The sequence below is a fragment of the Lingula anatina genome, chromosome 3 (assembly GCF_051362555.1).
Source record: "Lingula anatina isolate TDL-2025a chromosome 3, LinAna3.0, whole genome shotgun sequence".
Classification (NCBI taxonomy): Eukaryota; Metazoa; Brachiopoda; class Lingulata; order Lingulida; family Lingulidae; genus Lingula; species Lingula anatina.
The window spans coordinates 31,153,759-31,170,951 of NC_141769.1; the positions used below are offsets into that span (position 1 = coordinate 31,153,759).

The 17,193-nt window shown below is 34.2% G+C and overlaps 1 protein-coding gene and 1 non-coding gene across 4 annotated transcripts in view; one reads left to right on the top strand and one right to left on the bottom strand.

The window, feature by feature from the left end:
- The window catches only part of LOC106175604 (uncharacterized), a 54,223-nt gene extending 37,624 nt beyond the window's left edge, over positions 1-16,599 (bottom strand). Inside the window, exons 1-3 of one of the 3 annotated variants that reach the window (XM_087010124.1) lie at positions 16,174-16,599; positions 11,719-11,857; positions 8,378-8,471 (exon numbers count right to left, since the gene is read on the bottom strand). In XM_087010124.1, coding sequence (XP_086866250.1) covers positions 8,378-8,470 — 93 coding nt within the window. In that variant the 5' untranslated portion in view covers position 8,471; positions 11,719-11,857; positions 16,174-16,599. Of the gene's footprint in view, positions 1-8,377; positions 8,472-9,598; positions 9,625-11,718; positions 11,858-15,178; positions 15,331-16,173 lie in introns of those variants that run through there. The other 2 variants (XM_087010125.1, XM_087010123.1) reach the window with 2 other exon arrangements.
- A 435-nt stretch (positions 16,600-17,034) lies between these two features.
- Trnaq-cug (transfer RNA glutamine (anticodon CUG)) lies at positions 17,035-17,106 on the top strand. Its single transcript has one exon. It is a non-coding gene; the product is annotated as a tRNA-Gln (tRNA).
- Positions 17,107-17,193: the final 87 nt, after the last annotated feature.

Below are 17,193 nucleotides of genomic sequence, written 5' to 3' on the forward strand. Positions count from 1 at the left end.
AGAAGTGTGATTTTTGAAGTTTACTGTTCTGCAGCAAAAATGTTATTTTCTAAAATAGGGTTTTAACACATCCCTCAATGGATCTCAGTGACCAGTGCCATTTAAAAAAAATGTTTTTCTCATAAGCAAACAACATCAAACAATACCACCTTATAATAAGCCACAGCATATCACACTAGTTCAGTGTCCCTGTGGTTTATGGCATGTTAACTGGGGCACACTGTATATCAAGGGGTCATCTGACCCAGTCCAGTGACTCCTGTTATCTAATATAGGGTTATCCACCATCCTCAGTGTCCAAGGGTCTCCTTTCAAACTAGAAATAATATTTTAGAGCCCATGCTAAATATAGAGGTGTCAGGAAACTCGGGGTACGTCCATTAGGTCGGGTGTCTCACTCAACTCCTATCATTTTGCATTACGTGAAGGATGAACCACACATGATAAGTCACCTGTGATAATTGGCCATTTATTTTGGACGAGTTATTTTCTGTTGTGGAAAATTCAAAGTGCTCAAAAGTAAAATATACTATCCTATTTTATTCTTTAATTATTTTTTCATCAAATGATGGAGTTTTCTGTATTAAATGATTTAAAGTATAATTTATAGCTCATAGTATGTTTCTTTTTAGAGAGTTTAACAAATAATTAGAATTGAAATCTAAAACAAGGCAGCAAAGCTGTCAAATGTACAGACAAAAACCAGAAAATAAAAACGCAGGAAATAGGATACTGTCAATTCTGATGAACTAATGTATTATGCTTACTGTAACTGCATAGCCAACATCAAATTCTTATTCTGCATAACATTGGATTAGGATGAAAGTAAAATGTGTATCAAGCATTAGACTAAGTTCCCATACCTAGATCAATCTAACAGGATCAATGCAACTCCAAGGGGTTTCTCACTAAATTGCTTTCAGTTTGAGAGTCTTAGGATTCTGGCATGCCAGTTTCAGTAGGCGTGACAGACAACTAAGCCACTTACATTGATTGCAATTTAGCGAGAATTCCCATGGAGATAGATCGATCCACAGTTAGCGTGATAGGGTCTGGAAATAGTCCCTTAGGTGTCAGGCTGATAAGAGTTAAACTTTGGAAATGCCAGAATGATGTACAGTGAAAATTACACACAAAAAAAATTGCTTAAACTCAGAAAAAAAAAATATATATATATTATTATTAATTTTTTTTTTTGGGCTATATGTCAATCCTAAGAATCATTCTTGTAACTTAACAAAATACAGAAAATGTTACAAAGTAAGAGTACAGGGCTCCTGGCAGATGGGAGTGATAAGTCACAACTTGAAAATGCCAGTATAGCACTTTATAAACCTGCATTGCCTCCATAACAGAAAACAATCACACTGGTTTTCAAACACAAGCTGCGCACTTCTGTCTTATGAAACTTTTCACTAAGTTTCAGTATCGTAAGTAACATGGTTTTCCCTTAATCGCTATCCTGGCAGCAGTGTCCAAAATAGGGTTTTCTTCAACTTTCATGCAATAAAACATAATACTTAACAGCATAATGACCATCAAATTTTATATAAAAAAATAAAAGTATCATGAATATTCAGAAAATGTGATTTGGGAAGGTCTTCAAGGCCATGGAAGTTCAGAGTCACACTTTCAAAATGCCAAAATGTAAACAAGAGATAACTGTACTGAAATGATTTTCTTTCCATTTTCAACACCTTTTTTAAAACAAAATTATCAATAAACTGTCATTTTTAAACGTTCAACTAGGAAAATTGTTGACATAGGAAAAATAGCAATAGAACAATTTTCAATGTCCAATTTGCTCCATTTGCAGATGCTGAACATAGTGAATGATTAAATCTGACAAACTGCAATGATGTGTTCCTTTCCATTTATGATACTTTATTACACAATGCACAATATTATAACAGGTTTACCGTCATTTTTATATAATCAACAAACAATATTGTTAAGAAGCAGAAAATGTCAAAACAACACTTTTACATATCTTATTAGTTCCATAATGAGACTGTTAACATGCCTAAGAATTAAGTCTGAAGAAATAACAATTATATACAAAAATACAGAAAATGCACAGCACTTCTGGTGGATGGGAGTATAAAATCACATCTTGAAGATGCTTGTGTTTGAAAAATAATTTTAAAAAAATTTTAAATAAAACGTAAAAAATTCCAATAAAGCTGCTATTCAAACTTTTAATCTAGCTGCATTAACTTGATATTAATAACCCCACCAAGTTTGAGAAAAATAAAGCACTGTTATTCATCTATAGCTTGTTGGCATAACACATTCTTTTTGTTGTAAATTTATTTGCAATGTTAAACACCATTTATCTGCACAATTATCACCAAATCCTAATTTTGTGACACAGTTAAGAGAGCTAAACCTATGGGACTTTACAGGGAAATCTCAAGGAGTGTTTTATGTAATCTCATTTAATGGCCAATTGAAAATTAATGAGTAGGCAAGTGACTTTATAGACCTTAATTTAATTAGTGATCACCCAAGGGACAATTTTATAGACTGTCATCCATACAGTACCATCATATAGCACAAAGGTGTTGCATACATGCTGAAAAAAGTGAAAAAACAGCATTACTTCCCTAAAAATGACCCGATGATGCTGATTTTCAAACTTGACCTGCGTATTATGAATATTCATTAGTTCTGCAAGTTTCAAACCAAAAGGTAAAATGGTTTTCCACTTATCATGTTATCAGTGTTGCATATATGCTGAAAAAAGTGAAAAACAGCATAACTTCCCTAAAAATGACCCAATCATACTGATTTTCAAACTTGACCTGCGTAATATGAATATTCATTAGTTCTGCAAGTTTCAAGTCAAAAGGTAAAATGATTTTTCACTTATCATGTTATCAGTGTTGCATATATGGTGAAAAAAGTGAAAAACAGCATAACTTCCCTAAAAATGACCCGATCATGCTGATTTTCAAACTTGACCTGCGTATTATGAAAATTCATCAGTTTTGTAAGTTTCAAGGGAAAAGTTAAAATGGTTTTCCACTTATCGTGTTATCGGTGCTGCATATATGCTGAAACAAGACAGCACTGTTCTGCAATGGATTTACTTCCATTTTTAAAAAACTTTTTTAACATAAAACAAAATAAACAGTTTTCTACCATTTGTATATGATCAACTAAGAAAATTGATGAGATGGGAAAAATATCAATAGAACAGTGTTAAATGTCCAATTTCCTCCATTCTGAGATAATGAATATAGTAGATGATTGAATCTGACAAACTGCAATGATATTTGTTTATTTCCATTTTTGACACTTTATAACATAATACACAATAAAAAGTTTACCATCATTTTTACATAATTAACTAACAATGTTATTAAGATGCAGGAAATGTCAAACAAACACTTTTACATATCTTATTAGTTCAATAATGAGACTGTTAATATGCCTAACAATTGAATCTGAGGAAATGTGAAAAAACAGCATAACTTCTAAAAGAATGGCCCGATTATGCTGATTTTGGAACTCAACCTGCGTTTTACTACTAGTCTTAGTTTGACTACTCCTGTGAGTATAATGACAATTGGCCTATCTGTTTTTCTTATACTGTGTTATTAGCGTTGCATATATGTTGAAAGAAGTGAAAAAACAGCATAACATCCCTAAAAATGGCCCGATCATGCTGATTTTCAAACTTGACCTGCGTATTTTGAATATTCATCAGTTTTGTAAGTTTCAAGCCAAAAGGTAAAATGGTTTTCAATTTATGGTGTTATCGGTGCTGCATATATGCTGAAAAAAGAGAAAAAATAGCCTAAATTCACTAAAAATGACCCAATCACGCTGATTTTCGAACTTGACCTGCGTATTATGAATATTCATCAGTTCTGTAAGTTTCAAGCCAAAAGGTAAAATGGTTTTCCACTTATCGTGTTATCGGTGCTGCATATATGCTGAAAAAAGTGAAAAAACAGCATAAATTCCCTATAAGTGACCCGATCATGCTGATTTTCGAACTTGACCTGCGAATTATGAATATTCATCAGTTCTGTAAGTTTCAAGCCAAAAGGTAAAATGATTTTCCACTTATCGTGTTATCGGTGCTGCATATATGCTGAAAAAAGTGAAAAAACAGCATAAATTCCCTATAAGTGACCCGATCATGCTGATTTTCGAACTTGACCTGCGTATTATGAATATTCATCAGTTCTGTAAGTTTCAAGCCAAAAGGTAAAATGATTTTCCACTTATCGTGTTATCGGTGCTGCATATATGCTGAAAAAAGTGAAAAAACAGCATAAATTCCCTATAAGTGACCCGATCATGCTGATTTTCGAACTTGACCTGCGTATTACGAATATTCATCAGTTCTGCAAGTTTCAAGCCAAAAGAAAAAACAGTTTTCCACTTATCGTGTTATCGGTAAGAGTGCACGGCGACGACGGCGACGGCGACGACAGACGCAGATGATGGCTATATGTACAGACACATCTGTGTCTGTACATAAAAACAGCATTACTTCCCTAAAAATGACCCGAACATGCTGATTTTCAAACTTGACCTGCGTATTATAAATACACATTTGTTCTGCAAGTTTCAAGCCAAAAGGTAAAATGGTTTTCCACTTATCATGTTATCAGTGTTGCATATATGCTGAAAAAAGTGAAAAACAGCATAACTTCCCTAAAAATGACCCGATCATGCTGATTTTCAAACTTGACCTGCGTATTATGAATATTCATCAGTTCTGTAAGTTTGAAACTAAAAGGTAAAATGGTTTTCCACTTATCGTGTTATCGGTGCTGCATATATGCTGAAAAAAGTGAAAAAACAGCATAACTACCCTGAAAATGACCTGATCATGCTGCTTTTCGAACTTGACCTGCGTAATATGAATATTCATTAGTTCTGCAAGTTTCAAGCCAAAAGGTAAAATGATTTTTCACTTATGTTATCAGTGTTGCATATATGCTGAAAAAAGTGAAAAACAGCATAACTTCCCTAAAAATGACCCCATCATGCTGATTTTCGAACTAGACCTGCCTATTATGAATATTCAGCAGTTCTGTAAGTTTCAAGGCAAAAGGTAAAATGGTTTTCCACTTATCGTGTTATCGGTGCTGCATATATGCTGAAACATGACAGCACTGTTCTGCAATGGGTTTTCTTCCATTTTTAAAACCCTTTTTAACATAAAACAAAATAAACAGTTTACTACCATTTGTATATGACCAACTAAGAAAATTGATGAGATGGGAAAAATATCAATAGAACAGTGTTAAATGTCCAATTTCCTCCATTCTGAGATTCTGAAGATAGTAGATGAATGAATCTGACAAACTGCAATGATATGAGTTTATTTCCATTTTTGACACTTTATTACACAATACACGATATCAAGTTTACCATCATTTTTACATAATCAACTAACAATGTCATAAAGATGCAGGAAATGTCAAACAAACACTTTTACATATCTTATTAGTTCAATAATGACACTGTTAACATGCCTAACAATTGAATCTGAGGAAATGTGAAAAAACAGCATAACTTCTAAAATAATGGCCTGATTATGCTAATTTTGGAACTCAACCTGCATTTTAGTAAGATTGACCACTCCTGTAAGTATAATGACAATTGGCCTATCTGTTTTTCTTATATTGTGTTATCAGTGCTGCATATATGTTGAAAAAAGTGAAAAAATAGCATAACTCCCCTAAAAATGGCCCGATCATGCTGATTTTCGAACTTGACCTGCGGATTATGAATATTCATCAGTTTTGTAAGTTTCAGGCCAAAAAGTAAAATGGTTTTCCACTTATCGTGTTATCGGTGCTGCATATATGCTGAAAAAAGTGAAAAAATGGCATAACTTCCCTACAAGTCACCCGATCATGCTGATTTTCGAACTTGACCTGTGTATTATGAATATTCATCAATTCTGTAAGTTTCAAGCTGAAATAAAAAACAGTTTTCCACTTATCGTGTTATCGGTAAAAGTGCACGACGGCAAGGACGGCGACGACGGCGACGACGGCGACGACAGACAAAGATGATGGCTATATGTACAGACACATCTGTGTCTGTACATAAAAAAAGAAGTACAATAAAATGGCATAAGCACAGGAAATCCCAGACAAAGGTAATTTGAATTGATAAAAAGTAGCTTATAGCCTCCAAGGCACTTAAAACCAAACAGTGGTGTTCTGGAAATACAACAACCTTGTTTATTTATTTTATCTGTCGTGAGAACTCCCAAAAAGCATGTTATGTATATAAATATAAAACTGCAAGCAAGTACAAGCAGACCCATTTTCAAACTTTTTTGTGCATTTTTTGATATAATTATAATCTCTGTTATTGCTCGGATATCACTTTTAATTGTGGAGGGGGGGGGGGGGACTCTTTTTTCCCTCAATTACGACTCCATCTTTGACAAGACATATCTTTGAATCTGAATCTCTGTTTGTTTAAATTGTTTAAGTAATACAGGATAAAGATCAACAATGGACTTAATGTCTGCAATGATCATGTAGTAGCCAGACTAGCCAATATGTACTACATAGTAATGTGAAGGATGCCCCACTTCAACCTACACATCAGAATCTCATTTCTTCCCAGCATGACAATTGAAAAAGAATTATAAACACTTAAGACCCAATTAAAGTCCATGTGATGTCATAAAGAACTAAATTTTAAAAGATATAACAATTGTGTCAAGCGAAGCTGCAGTTTTCAATGTCTAGAATCAATTATTATACTTGCTTCTATTTTCAGAACTGCATGAACAAAGTTTTTACATGCATAAGATCATAATAATATTTTTGCAAGAAATGCCAATGGTTTTTTAGGCCCTTTTTTGTTTTCATTTAACCAACCTTTGACATTGTTAAATAAAGATGAAGTGATTGCTTTTAAATTCATCACTGAATGCAAGGAAAAAAAAAAGAAAAAAATCTTTGGTGATATCAAAATATTTTTCAAAAACATTTTTGGAAAGCAGGTATGCTAAAGGGGCATCTACAGCTGTATAATGAAGTACTGGGGTAAAAAAATGCATTATTTAAATGCACCTATCTTCATGTATTTCAAGAAAATGTACTACAGATCTTTTACATAAGCAAAATATATTACACTGTAATAATGAAGGAACAGGAATGAGAATATTTGCATAGAGGCCCCAGATGTAAATACAATCTTCTTAAACCAGGAAAAATCTACAAAACCAGGAAGTTAATATTAAGTAAAGAAACAGAGCTTGTGATTCATTTCGGAACTTTCAAGCAGGGCCACATTACAGCATGCAGTTACATATATAGATATCCAGGGGACATATGGTTGTTTTGTAGCCCAATTATCTCGTCTAGAATTCAGATTTCTTTTCCTGTCATACGAGACCTGAGGGGTACAAAATAATTTTTTTCTCTAGACAAAATCTTTCTATTTGTCAGACTGTTGTTATAATTCAAAAGGTAATGACATGTACACATTTTGACTGCTAATAAAGCTGCAGGTGAGGCTGTACGGTTGCATTGGTTGTACAATTTCAGTCCTTACAGTTATAATACATTTACCTCCCTCTGAAATAAATAAACATTTTATGTACTTATGTGCAGTTGTAGGGCAATGATACATGGAAACTGATGAAAATCTTACAAAGTTTATTCGTATCCCTTCAGGTTTAAAGATCAGTAAGGTCTCAACTCAACATTTATCTAATTTGACTTTCTTTTATTAAGCGGCCTGGATGTGTGCTTGGTTCTACCACTTTACCCGCCCCCTGTATTCAATGGCAACTATGGTAACGTATGATTACTGTCATAAAATACGGAACTGATACACTGTGGCAAGGTGTGAGGGTTGCAATCACACTTTAACATAATCTGATGATCCGTGTGTGTGCGTGTGTGTGTGTTCAAAAACAAGAGATATTCTTAAGTAGTTGGTTGATTTTGGCATCATCTTCACAATTAAGTTCATTTCATATTTCAATACTGAGTGGGCATTGTCTTTCTAACTCAGTACAGGTTTAAATCTTAACTTTAAAACCATGCACGAGAGATCTGATAAAGACAGGGACAGAATTTTAAACAGAATTTTAATAATAGAATGTTAATAACAACAAATAATTAATAAAAAAAGTCATATGATAGTTCAAGTCTTGCATAGGCTTTGCCATTTTTGTATCTCCACCAATTTGTGTAGTGCAAGAATGTACCAACGGAATAACTTGACAAGCACAATATATAAGCTGATTATTGTTTTAGTCAGTACTTTTTTTTATGCTGTGGGCAATTTCAAAATGCATATCTCAGATAATATGAGAATGTACTTGCTTTATTTTCAAGAAATTTTACAAAAATAAATAAATAAATCATAATATACATACCACAGGTGTGTATTCTATGCTCTCTCGTCTGATTCCAAAGAAAATGTCATCAAATCCAGGTAAACTTGGAATGTCCAAAGCAACAGCAGCCATGCTGAAGATATAATATAAAACCTTGTACGGGAAAATGTTCTACCGGTATCAATCTTTCACATAATTAAGAAGTTGGACATGTTACAGTAACTCCCATGTGTTCTAAGAAGAGTCAACTATTGTCTGAGACAATATGAAGATAATGTGTTACTTAGGTATTTTTATTTTTATTCAATGGCAACTTCAGTATGAGCAAAGTTCTAACTCAAGGTTGCTAATATTTAACTTTTCGGAACACATTCAATAGTTCATAAAGTTCTTATCACAGAAAAACAAAGAGAGGTCAGAAATGCTTAGCATGTTCATTGTCAACCCTTTTATTGTTTGAAGCCACAGAATTTAATGTGTTTGAGAATACATTTGTAGAGAAAGTTAACCCTGAAATTTTAAACTTTTATGCAATTGATTATTTAGGTAATTTATAAACAGAATCTGTTCATAAACTAATATTTGTATGTTCATATTTGTAGCACTGACCCATTGGGACTTTCCAGCATAATAATAATTGTTGATTGCAAAAGGAAAGCTATATTATTGCTTTTGATTTACTGGGCCGTAAAAAATATACGATTAAACCCATATAAATGTATGCTCAGCCTTGAAGGTTATGTGTATATACATTTATATACTAGTAGCACTGATTCTGAAGATTTATCTCACTTCAGTATAAGATGTGCAGATTAACCTGTTGATATTAACAACATGTCTGATCTTTCTACAACCTGCGTAAGCATTTAAAGTAAGCCATTAGCCTGGCATTTCATCATTAAATGTCCTGTGTGCTAGGGCATTTCGTTCATGTTACACGGCACTGAATATTTTACAGATGTACAGTACACTGTGACATCTATGTACATGTATGTTGTTGTCTGTGACCTCCTCGCTATTCTGTACTGCCGCAGGTGTGTTGTACCTGTCAGTATAGCATCCCCTCTCCTACTCTACTCTACTCAAAATATCATATCAGGTGCATCTTTTACCTTGGTGTCAATATCACCTGAGCCTGTTGCAACTTTTAAGTTTAAAAACTCTTGAGTGATGTACATATTAGCTATACTGCATTGTAGTACATTCATCTCTCTTCTCTCCATCTTCTATATGGAGAATTATTATCTGAACAGCATTTACCTTGACATCATGGTCACCGAGCTGTCACATCTGACTCCGGTGTGAAGTAAGTCTATTTTGTGTCAGTGATGAAGTAATAGAGTACATAACTTTCTTTTCTAATGGCATGCACGATACAGACAGGGGTGCAAATGCTCAAAAATTGACTCTCAACTCCAAATATTGGCCCGTGACTCCAAGATTTCTATGATGCTGTATGTTGTCCTATGTCAACATGTCTGGTCCCCCAGCTCTGAGTCCACAGATGAGGTAATGACTCACCTGAGCAGATCCAAGATTCGATCCAGACACATACACACACACACTGCTGCTAATATGTTACATATACTCGCCCAACTGATAAAGAACGTAATCTAATCATTTGCTGAGTTTCAAAATTAATCACACTGAATAAATATTAACTAATATTTGTTGATCACCAGACCTTTAATACTTGTGTCAATTTCTGTAGAAATCATCCTGAAAACTAATAAGTATTATGACGCAGTCTCCATAAAAAACTTTGACAAGTCTGTTGTAATAAAATCTTCAATTTTCAATTATTTTTTATGATATACAGCCAACAAATCAACTAATCGGCTTTCAATTGTAGATCCCGTTGGATCTTGTTTGCATAAACATTTGGGAGGGATACCATTTATTGTTTTATATTCCTTTACCTCAGGTGAAAAAAAGAAAAAGTTCTATATTATCATCATTGTATGTTCTTGCTCAAGTTTCACTGTGGTAATTATCTGTTAATGACATATATAACTTTGAAGCTTATGGAGATATTAATTGTTATCATCAATGTCATCAATAGCCTGGTTTGACAATTGTATATACATTATACATTGTCAACCCTGGGACATGATTTGAATGTTAAATAACACATAATCTTCACATTTTATGACACAACCCACTAAGAACCGTTGCATTCTGTTATGATTACCATTACATAATTTAATTTAATTTAATTGGATGTTGTAATACTGCATTTTGAATGAGAAAAAATTATTGAATAGGTATTGGAAGCATCTCTTCAAAGGTTTACTATGTCTAACAATCATACATAAAGTGTAATGCAATATTTGCAATCCATGGAGACATCCTATTTTAATGACATGAAGGTCACGTCACGTGCATGGGGCCTTTTTTGTGTTTGTTTTTCATCCATACAGCTTACACTAGGTACTTGCTATTGATATAACCTAGTTCTACCTGCTGATAACATTTTTTATTAGCGGTGTGTTTACCCCACCTGTCAACCAGGAAGATGCCGTGCAGCTTTTTCTTTGTCTGCCAAGGGGGTAGGGGGTGGGGAGGGGGATTCATCATCACACAGCACTTCCTGTTTTTGAGTTGAAATTTTCCATGATAATTTGTGAAGTATGATTCCTTGTTAAGCAATGTTAAAACTTGAATTTAAGCACCCAAAACCGAAAAAAAAAAAATTGGTTCTGAAAGTATGTATCCATTTTTACGTCTGGGTCAGATAAAAGTAATTTTATACACTGTATAGCAATGGTGTTGATCTTGCAGCAGTACATGATCTGTCTACATCAGTTACATATAGCAACATGAGAGACTGGCCACGTCTTCCCAATTCTTCCCAATTGTCTATTGTGACAATTTTCATGTACATGCATTTGCACATGTACAAGTCAAAAAATACTCTGTTTGTAACTATAGTATATAAAATGTTTTTAAAAATTCAAGTTGTGTCTCAGTCCTTTTCTTCAATGGGATATATATTAAGACACATTTTTTCAATTAAGGCATGGGTATATACCAAACTGACATTTTTATCCTCATTTGATAAATTCTACTAAAGATGAGACAATTGATAAAGTCCACATCATAGCTTGGATACAAAGATAAAAAAGATGAAGAGGTTTCAACATGTACAAGTCCATTTTCAGTTCTAAGTCACCTGCTTTGTCGCCTTGGATATATATACACTATGAAAAAAATAAGATGTCCCTTTCTTTAGTTGTGCAATAGGCATTTACTAGTATTATGTATAGTATTATCAGGGTGTCTTTTCAACCAGATCAGGTCAGTGCCCAAACCCTATGGACATATGTCTCTCTACACAGGTGAATCAACAGTGAGGTGCACAGACTGCATACCTGACATACCTTTATATCTGATTTGAACCAATCAGATGCTGTAGAGTGTCTCCAGTTGACAGCTAGGACTCTGTCAATGTAATGGAGATGTCATTAAGGTGGAGATGCCACCAGTGTAGGACTTCTTTGCTTTATATTCTTGTTGTATCTGAAAATATACAGTGAAGCTTAAAGAGAAGCTTGCTTTAGGTTTTTGAGTGTCTTTTAATTGTTATTTCATTTATTATATGTAGGTCTGAATACACATAGAAAAGTTATAGTTAATTTAGATTAAAAGAATATTGAATCAAAAGATTATGTAGATTTAAAAAATGTAATATGTTTGATTGATTTGTTTTGGTAAAAGTGCTTGCTTTGAAGTAAAAAGTGAAATAATATACATATATATTGCTATACCAATATTCATTTTCCCCATTAAACTACCCCAGTAATACTACAAACATGAACTGAGCCACACATTATACAGGTTCATTTGTCCAAAAATAGGCATACATATGTAAATATACTGCACTCATGTTTAAATATTAGCACAGCTTATCTTCTTCATTTTGATAATCTTGGAAAAAATTTGTTATTGAATTTGGATGATTACTGAATTTCAAATTTCAATGATTGCAGACAGCAATTATCTTGAAAACTGAATACCAAAAAAAATAACATTATTCATAAAGCTAGCCAGGTCATGAAAATTTCTTTTTGATATCAACATATTTATGTATAAATAAATAATGAGTATTTAACAAAATAAATCTTAGCAGTAGCAATCTTAGTGTAGATCTAAATTTAAACTAATGTCTCACAAGTATGAAATGAAAGTGAAACCAATATCTGGTTCAGCTGGTGAAAGTAAAACCAAAAGAAAAGAAAGCATTAGGATGACGGACTGGAAAATCCAATGTGTAACTTGTTATGAGTCATATCCTCCTCCTACTCACACGTACTGCAGGCAGTCATCCATATAATTGGTAACGGAGGTGGTTTTACCAGAGTGGGATGATTGTGCAAAACTTGTGTTTTTGGAATGTAGAAGATATAAAAAGAATAAAACTTGCTGTTATGTTTTCTACTGAATCATAACATTTTATTGGTATATGTGGCACAAATGTGCAATTTGATCAAAGTAATTTTTTAAATAAAACTTTTCTTTGCATTGATGATATCATATGAACCTGTCCACATTTGAATATGCTTATCAATCAAAATGCATTGTTATTGTCATTTCTGTCCCAGAATGGTCAACAAGTCATATTTATTTTTAGAAGATAACTTGTTTCTTAATGTGCTGTGATTGTCACGATTTGCATTGTGTTGAAATATTTGCACAGCCTTGTGAAGTGGTTGCAGCAGTTAATGATCACTTAATGAAGGCATTATCTCCTATGTGATAGGGATATGATTAACCATGATAATAGAATGTAATTCCAACTCTCAAAGTATGAAAAAAAAAAAAAGAAAAAGAAAAGAGAAAAAAATCCAAAACCAGTATGTTTGTGACACAACTAGGAAATTGTAAGTACATTGAAGACAAATGAACCTTTCCCATTGTTATGCTTTTTTTTCCAGTTCAAATTACTAATGTGACAAAAGCAGTGCTATTTTTGGCTATTATACCAAGTAAATTTTTGTATGTGTACTGGTTTTGAATATAGTATTAAAAGTCCCCTTTGCTCTGAAAAACAAATGTCCCACCCAGCTCAGCTAGGTAAGACACTCCAGTTGACACCATAAACATTTTATAATATTTACCCTGGCATGAAATTTACAATTTACACTTGTGATAAGATGGGACATTATTGGGTCAGTCATGAAAGTGAATAATGCAGATCAACAAACTTCAAGCCAGAAATATTTATATGACTTATTTTGTGTATGTGTAATTAATCAGGCTAGGTGCCTGAGAAATATTTATATGACTTAATTTGTGTATGTGTAGTTAATCAGCCTATAGGTGCCTGCAATGTATCTGGGATAACGAAAGTTTATAGATGGCAGCTAGTTCAACTGGAGTCTGTACTGGCATGTAACTGGTCACATGGATATGTGTATATACAAATGAAAGTACACTACTGGGTACAGGCAAAGCCAGAGGCACCACTAACACCCATATGCATGCTGCCAACTTCTATATACAGACTGTATTTATGCATGTGGTTTTGGGGACTTGATCAACAGGTTTCAACTTGTGGTAAAGAAGCATTCCAGAACATTGAATGAAAATATGTTACGTTCAGTTGGGTTAGCTCAATCAATTAATAGTCTTGTAATTGCCTAAACTTTCATTAAAAACACGGCAGTTTCTGCCACATTGCCACTAATATAGCAACCTTTTAATTAATATATATATATATCTATATATACTGATCTGAGTGAACATAACATTTTTCATAATATTCAGCAGTTTATTGGTCAAGCTCAGGCACACATATATATCTCAGTCTGTTATCTAATATTTCAGTGCTTGAAACTGTAATATAACTGCAAGACCATTGTATTCCTGTTATCAGGGAGGTGTTCAATGTTAAACCTGATCCCTTCTGCCCCCAATAAATGTTATCTCTCAACTTTATCATTGTGTATTGTTGCTGACTTTATTAACTGGCTGCTTCACATGTTATATAGGATATGTTATCCTCACCCCAAATACTGCAGCAGTGTACTCTGAAGTTTTTCATTATAGATTGTTGCTGACTTTATTAGCTGGCTGCTTTACATGTTATATAGGACATTTTATCATCACCCCGAATATCACAGTGTACCGGGCACATATCATCAGCATTCCAAGTGGTTGCTTCACTTATTATTATATAGGATATGTAATCATACCCCCCCCCCCCCCACCCCCCCCGATCACATACAGTGTTACAGGATTCATATATCATATATATCTTCTGCACTCCCATCAATGCCCCTTGCAATAATCAACCTCATAAACTCAGGGTTACATGTACCAATGTTCTGTTATTGATACTAACAATAATATTCAATTATTGCCACTTTTCATGTATACTGAGAGTGGGTTTCAATTTAAGTACTCAGACCTTGCAAATAATGTTTAAAACACTCTACAATTCCAAACTGTAATAAAACTTTTATCCAACTTTTTTACATAAACATTGAGTAATGCTTTTTATATATCTACTCACATCAATAACCCTGTGACGCTAAATTTCAGTCAAAATTGCTTTCAAATATTCTTGGCACATTGATTGAACTATTGTTCAATATCAGTTGATGGTGTATGTGTGTGGGGGGAGGGGGGGAGAGGTGTGTGGACAGAAACATATATATACATTTTGTACTTAGTATATGTGCCTTCTATAAGGTCAGCATGACTCTCCAAAAGGGCTAACAAAAATGACATTTCATCTACAAGTCTGTTTACCAAGTAAAAGCACCATATGACTCAACAACCGAATACTTGTGACCATATCCCATATACACTTCTTAGTGCAGCATGTATACTACATACCAAGTCAGAATGAACCCAAGGCTCTATGAGAAGGCTTGATGCCCTAGATCTCATGAATTCCATTCCGCATTGTCCTTTTTATCACACATCCTGCCCTGCTCAACACTACAGCAATATTGACTTAAGACTTTTTTTTTTTTGTGCAGCAAGTTTGGGGTTGTTAAAAGGAACTGCAGGTCATGTGACAGCACTGTGGTGAAACAGGATGTAAAAACCTGGGACCAACTAGATTTTTAGCATCGTGTTATATGCTAATAAAATACAGGAGACATTCTCGGCCTCACTGCACCTATGTCAAAGTGATGCTCAACCTATAAAACTGACAGAAATGATACATTATATAGAGAGAATTATTCTAATATATGTACACAAATGCATTAGAAATTAAGTGCATGTGAGCTATTTTAGAAGTATGCATATATTATTGTTTACCATTGCAAAACAATTTACAAATTAAGCTCCATATACTGTACATACAAATATGTAGCATGCTTAAATGATTGTTAACTTGGAGTGATTGCATGTGTTTTTAATCAAATTATTTTGAAAAAATGTTTAAAAGCATGTAATTCATTCTAAAAAAAGATTTTATCTAGATTACAATTATTTAATTCCAAATCACAGGTGGATTCCACACACTCCCTTCAAAACCATCCTAAGTGATGTGGTGTGGCCCATTTTAAGTGAGTAATTTCTTTATCTGATTGAATTTTATTCGCGTGTACGTTGAAGCACAGGCAAAATGTTTTTAAAATTTTACAGATCCGCCCTCAATCCCAGCTTATTGAAAAGTTTAAGTATTACAAGTCTGCATACCGAGACAGCAACACGTTCTCACAGTGTGGCTCTATTCATTGAATAGGTAAACAAGTCTGTGTATGAATAGACTGTCCCAGTATTACCTGAATGATGAAGGGGAGGGGTCATGAGGTTGAGCCCATGAATCGTTAAAGAAAACTTCTCGATCTAGTACCTAATTTCTCATGCAGCCTCACCTGAACTCATAGGTTGATTGGATGACGTTGTCCTTTGTCCCCTGTCACCCAAAAGTTTGGCGATTTCTCTACGACAAACTTTGTCACCCACTTGTAAATATGATATTACTCAAGACGCGATCGAGTGGGTGGGTCCGTGACCTTCTGTTAGTGGTTTAGGAATGTACGACGAAGTCGCTGAAAGTCTCTGAAAATCTACACGCTGTCAGGCCGCAGCACTCTCATACCATATTAAAAACCAATGTTGCAATCCGGCAAGTTCTTTTCCACCGGGGAAATCCTCGAGTAAAGTAATTAAATGGAATTGTGACTCATAGTTGCCCGACTTGTCACAGTCACCTGACTATTGTAAATAGCATGTGAGGCGATCTACTCGACGACCGTGTTTTACAAAGATGAGCTGCCCTTCTCTCTAGAAAAAACTGTCCTTCCACGCAGGGAGTATGGTTTAAAAGTCCAAAAGATTTCGGATACACTATCACATCACGAGACGCTGGAAATTATGTTGTGATAAAAATAGAATCTTACTCGTGAATTTCGAGATATAGCATGGGACTTCCCCCGGTATTTGTTTACACATGCCAATCAACGACAGCTATTGGTCGTTGGTCTAAGGGGGGCGGAGCATAGCGCCCATAAAAGGTAATATCAACTGACGTGGCTAATGAACGGGCTTTGGCGGATAGAAAGACTACAAAAGAAAAGAATGTTTGTGTAATCCAAGGAAAAGTTTAAAATTTCACGCATTCGTGTTCTGTGAAAATAGATTACAATGGCTTACATGATGATGAAAAATAAAATGGAGATTTATAAAAGTATTTTGTTTTATAAATGTTATTGAGTTCTCGCACACTCAGTTGAGGTTCCATGGTGTAATGGTTAGCACTCTGGACTCTGAATCCAGCGATCCGAGTTCAAATCTCGGTGGAACCTATCAGATCTTTTTCTTTTCTTCCGTCCTAGGGGCTCAGATGGACACAAAAGGATACCCAAGCGGCCAAGGTATTTCGGGTTTTTTCT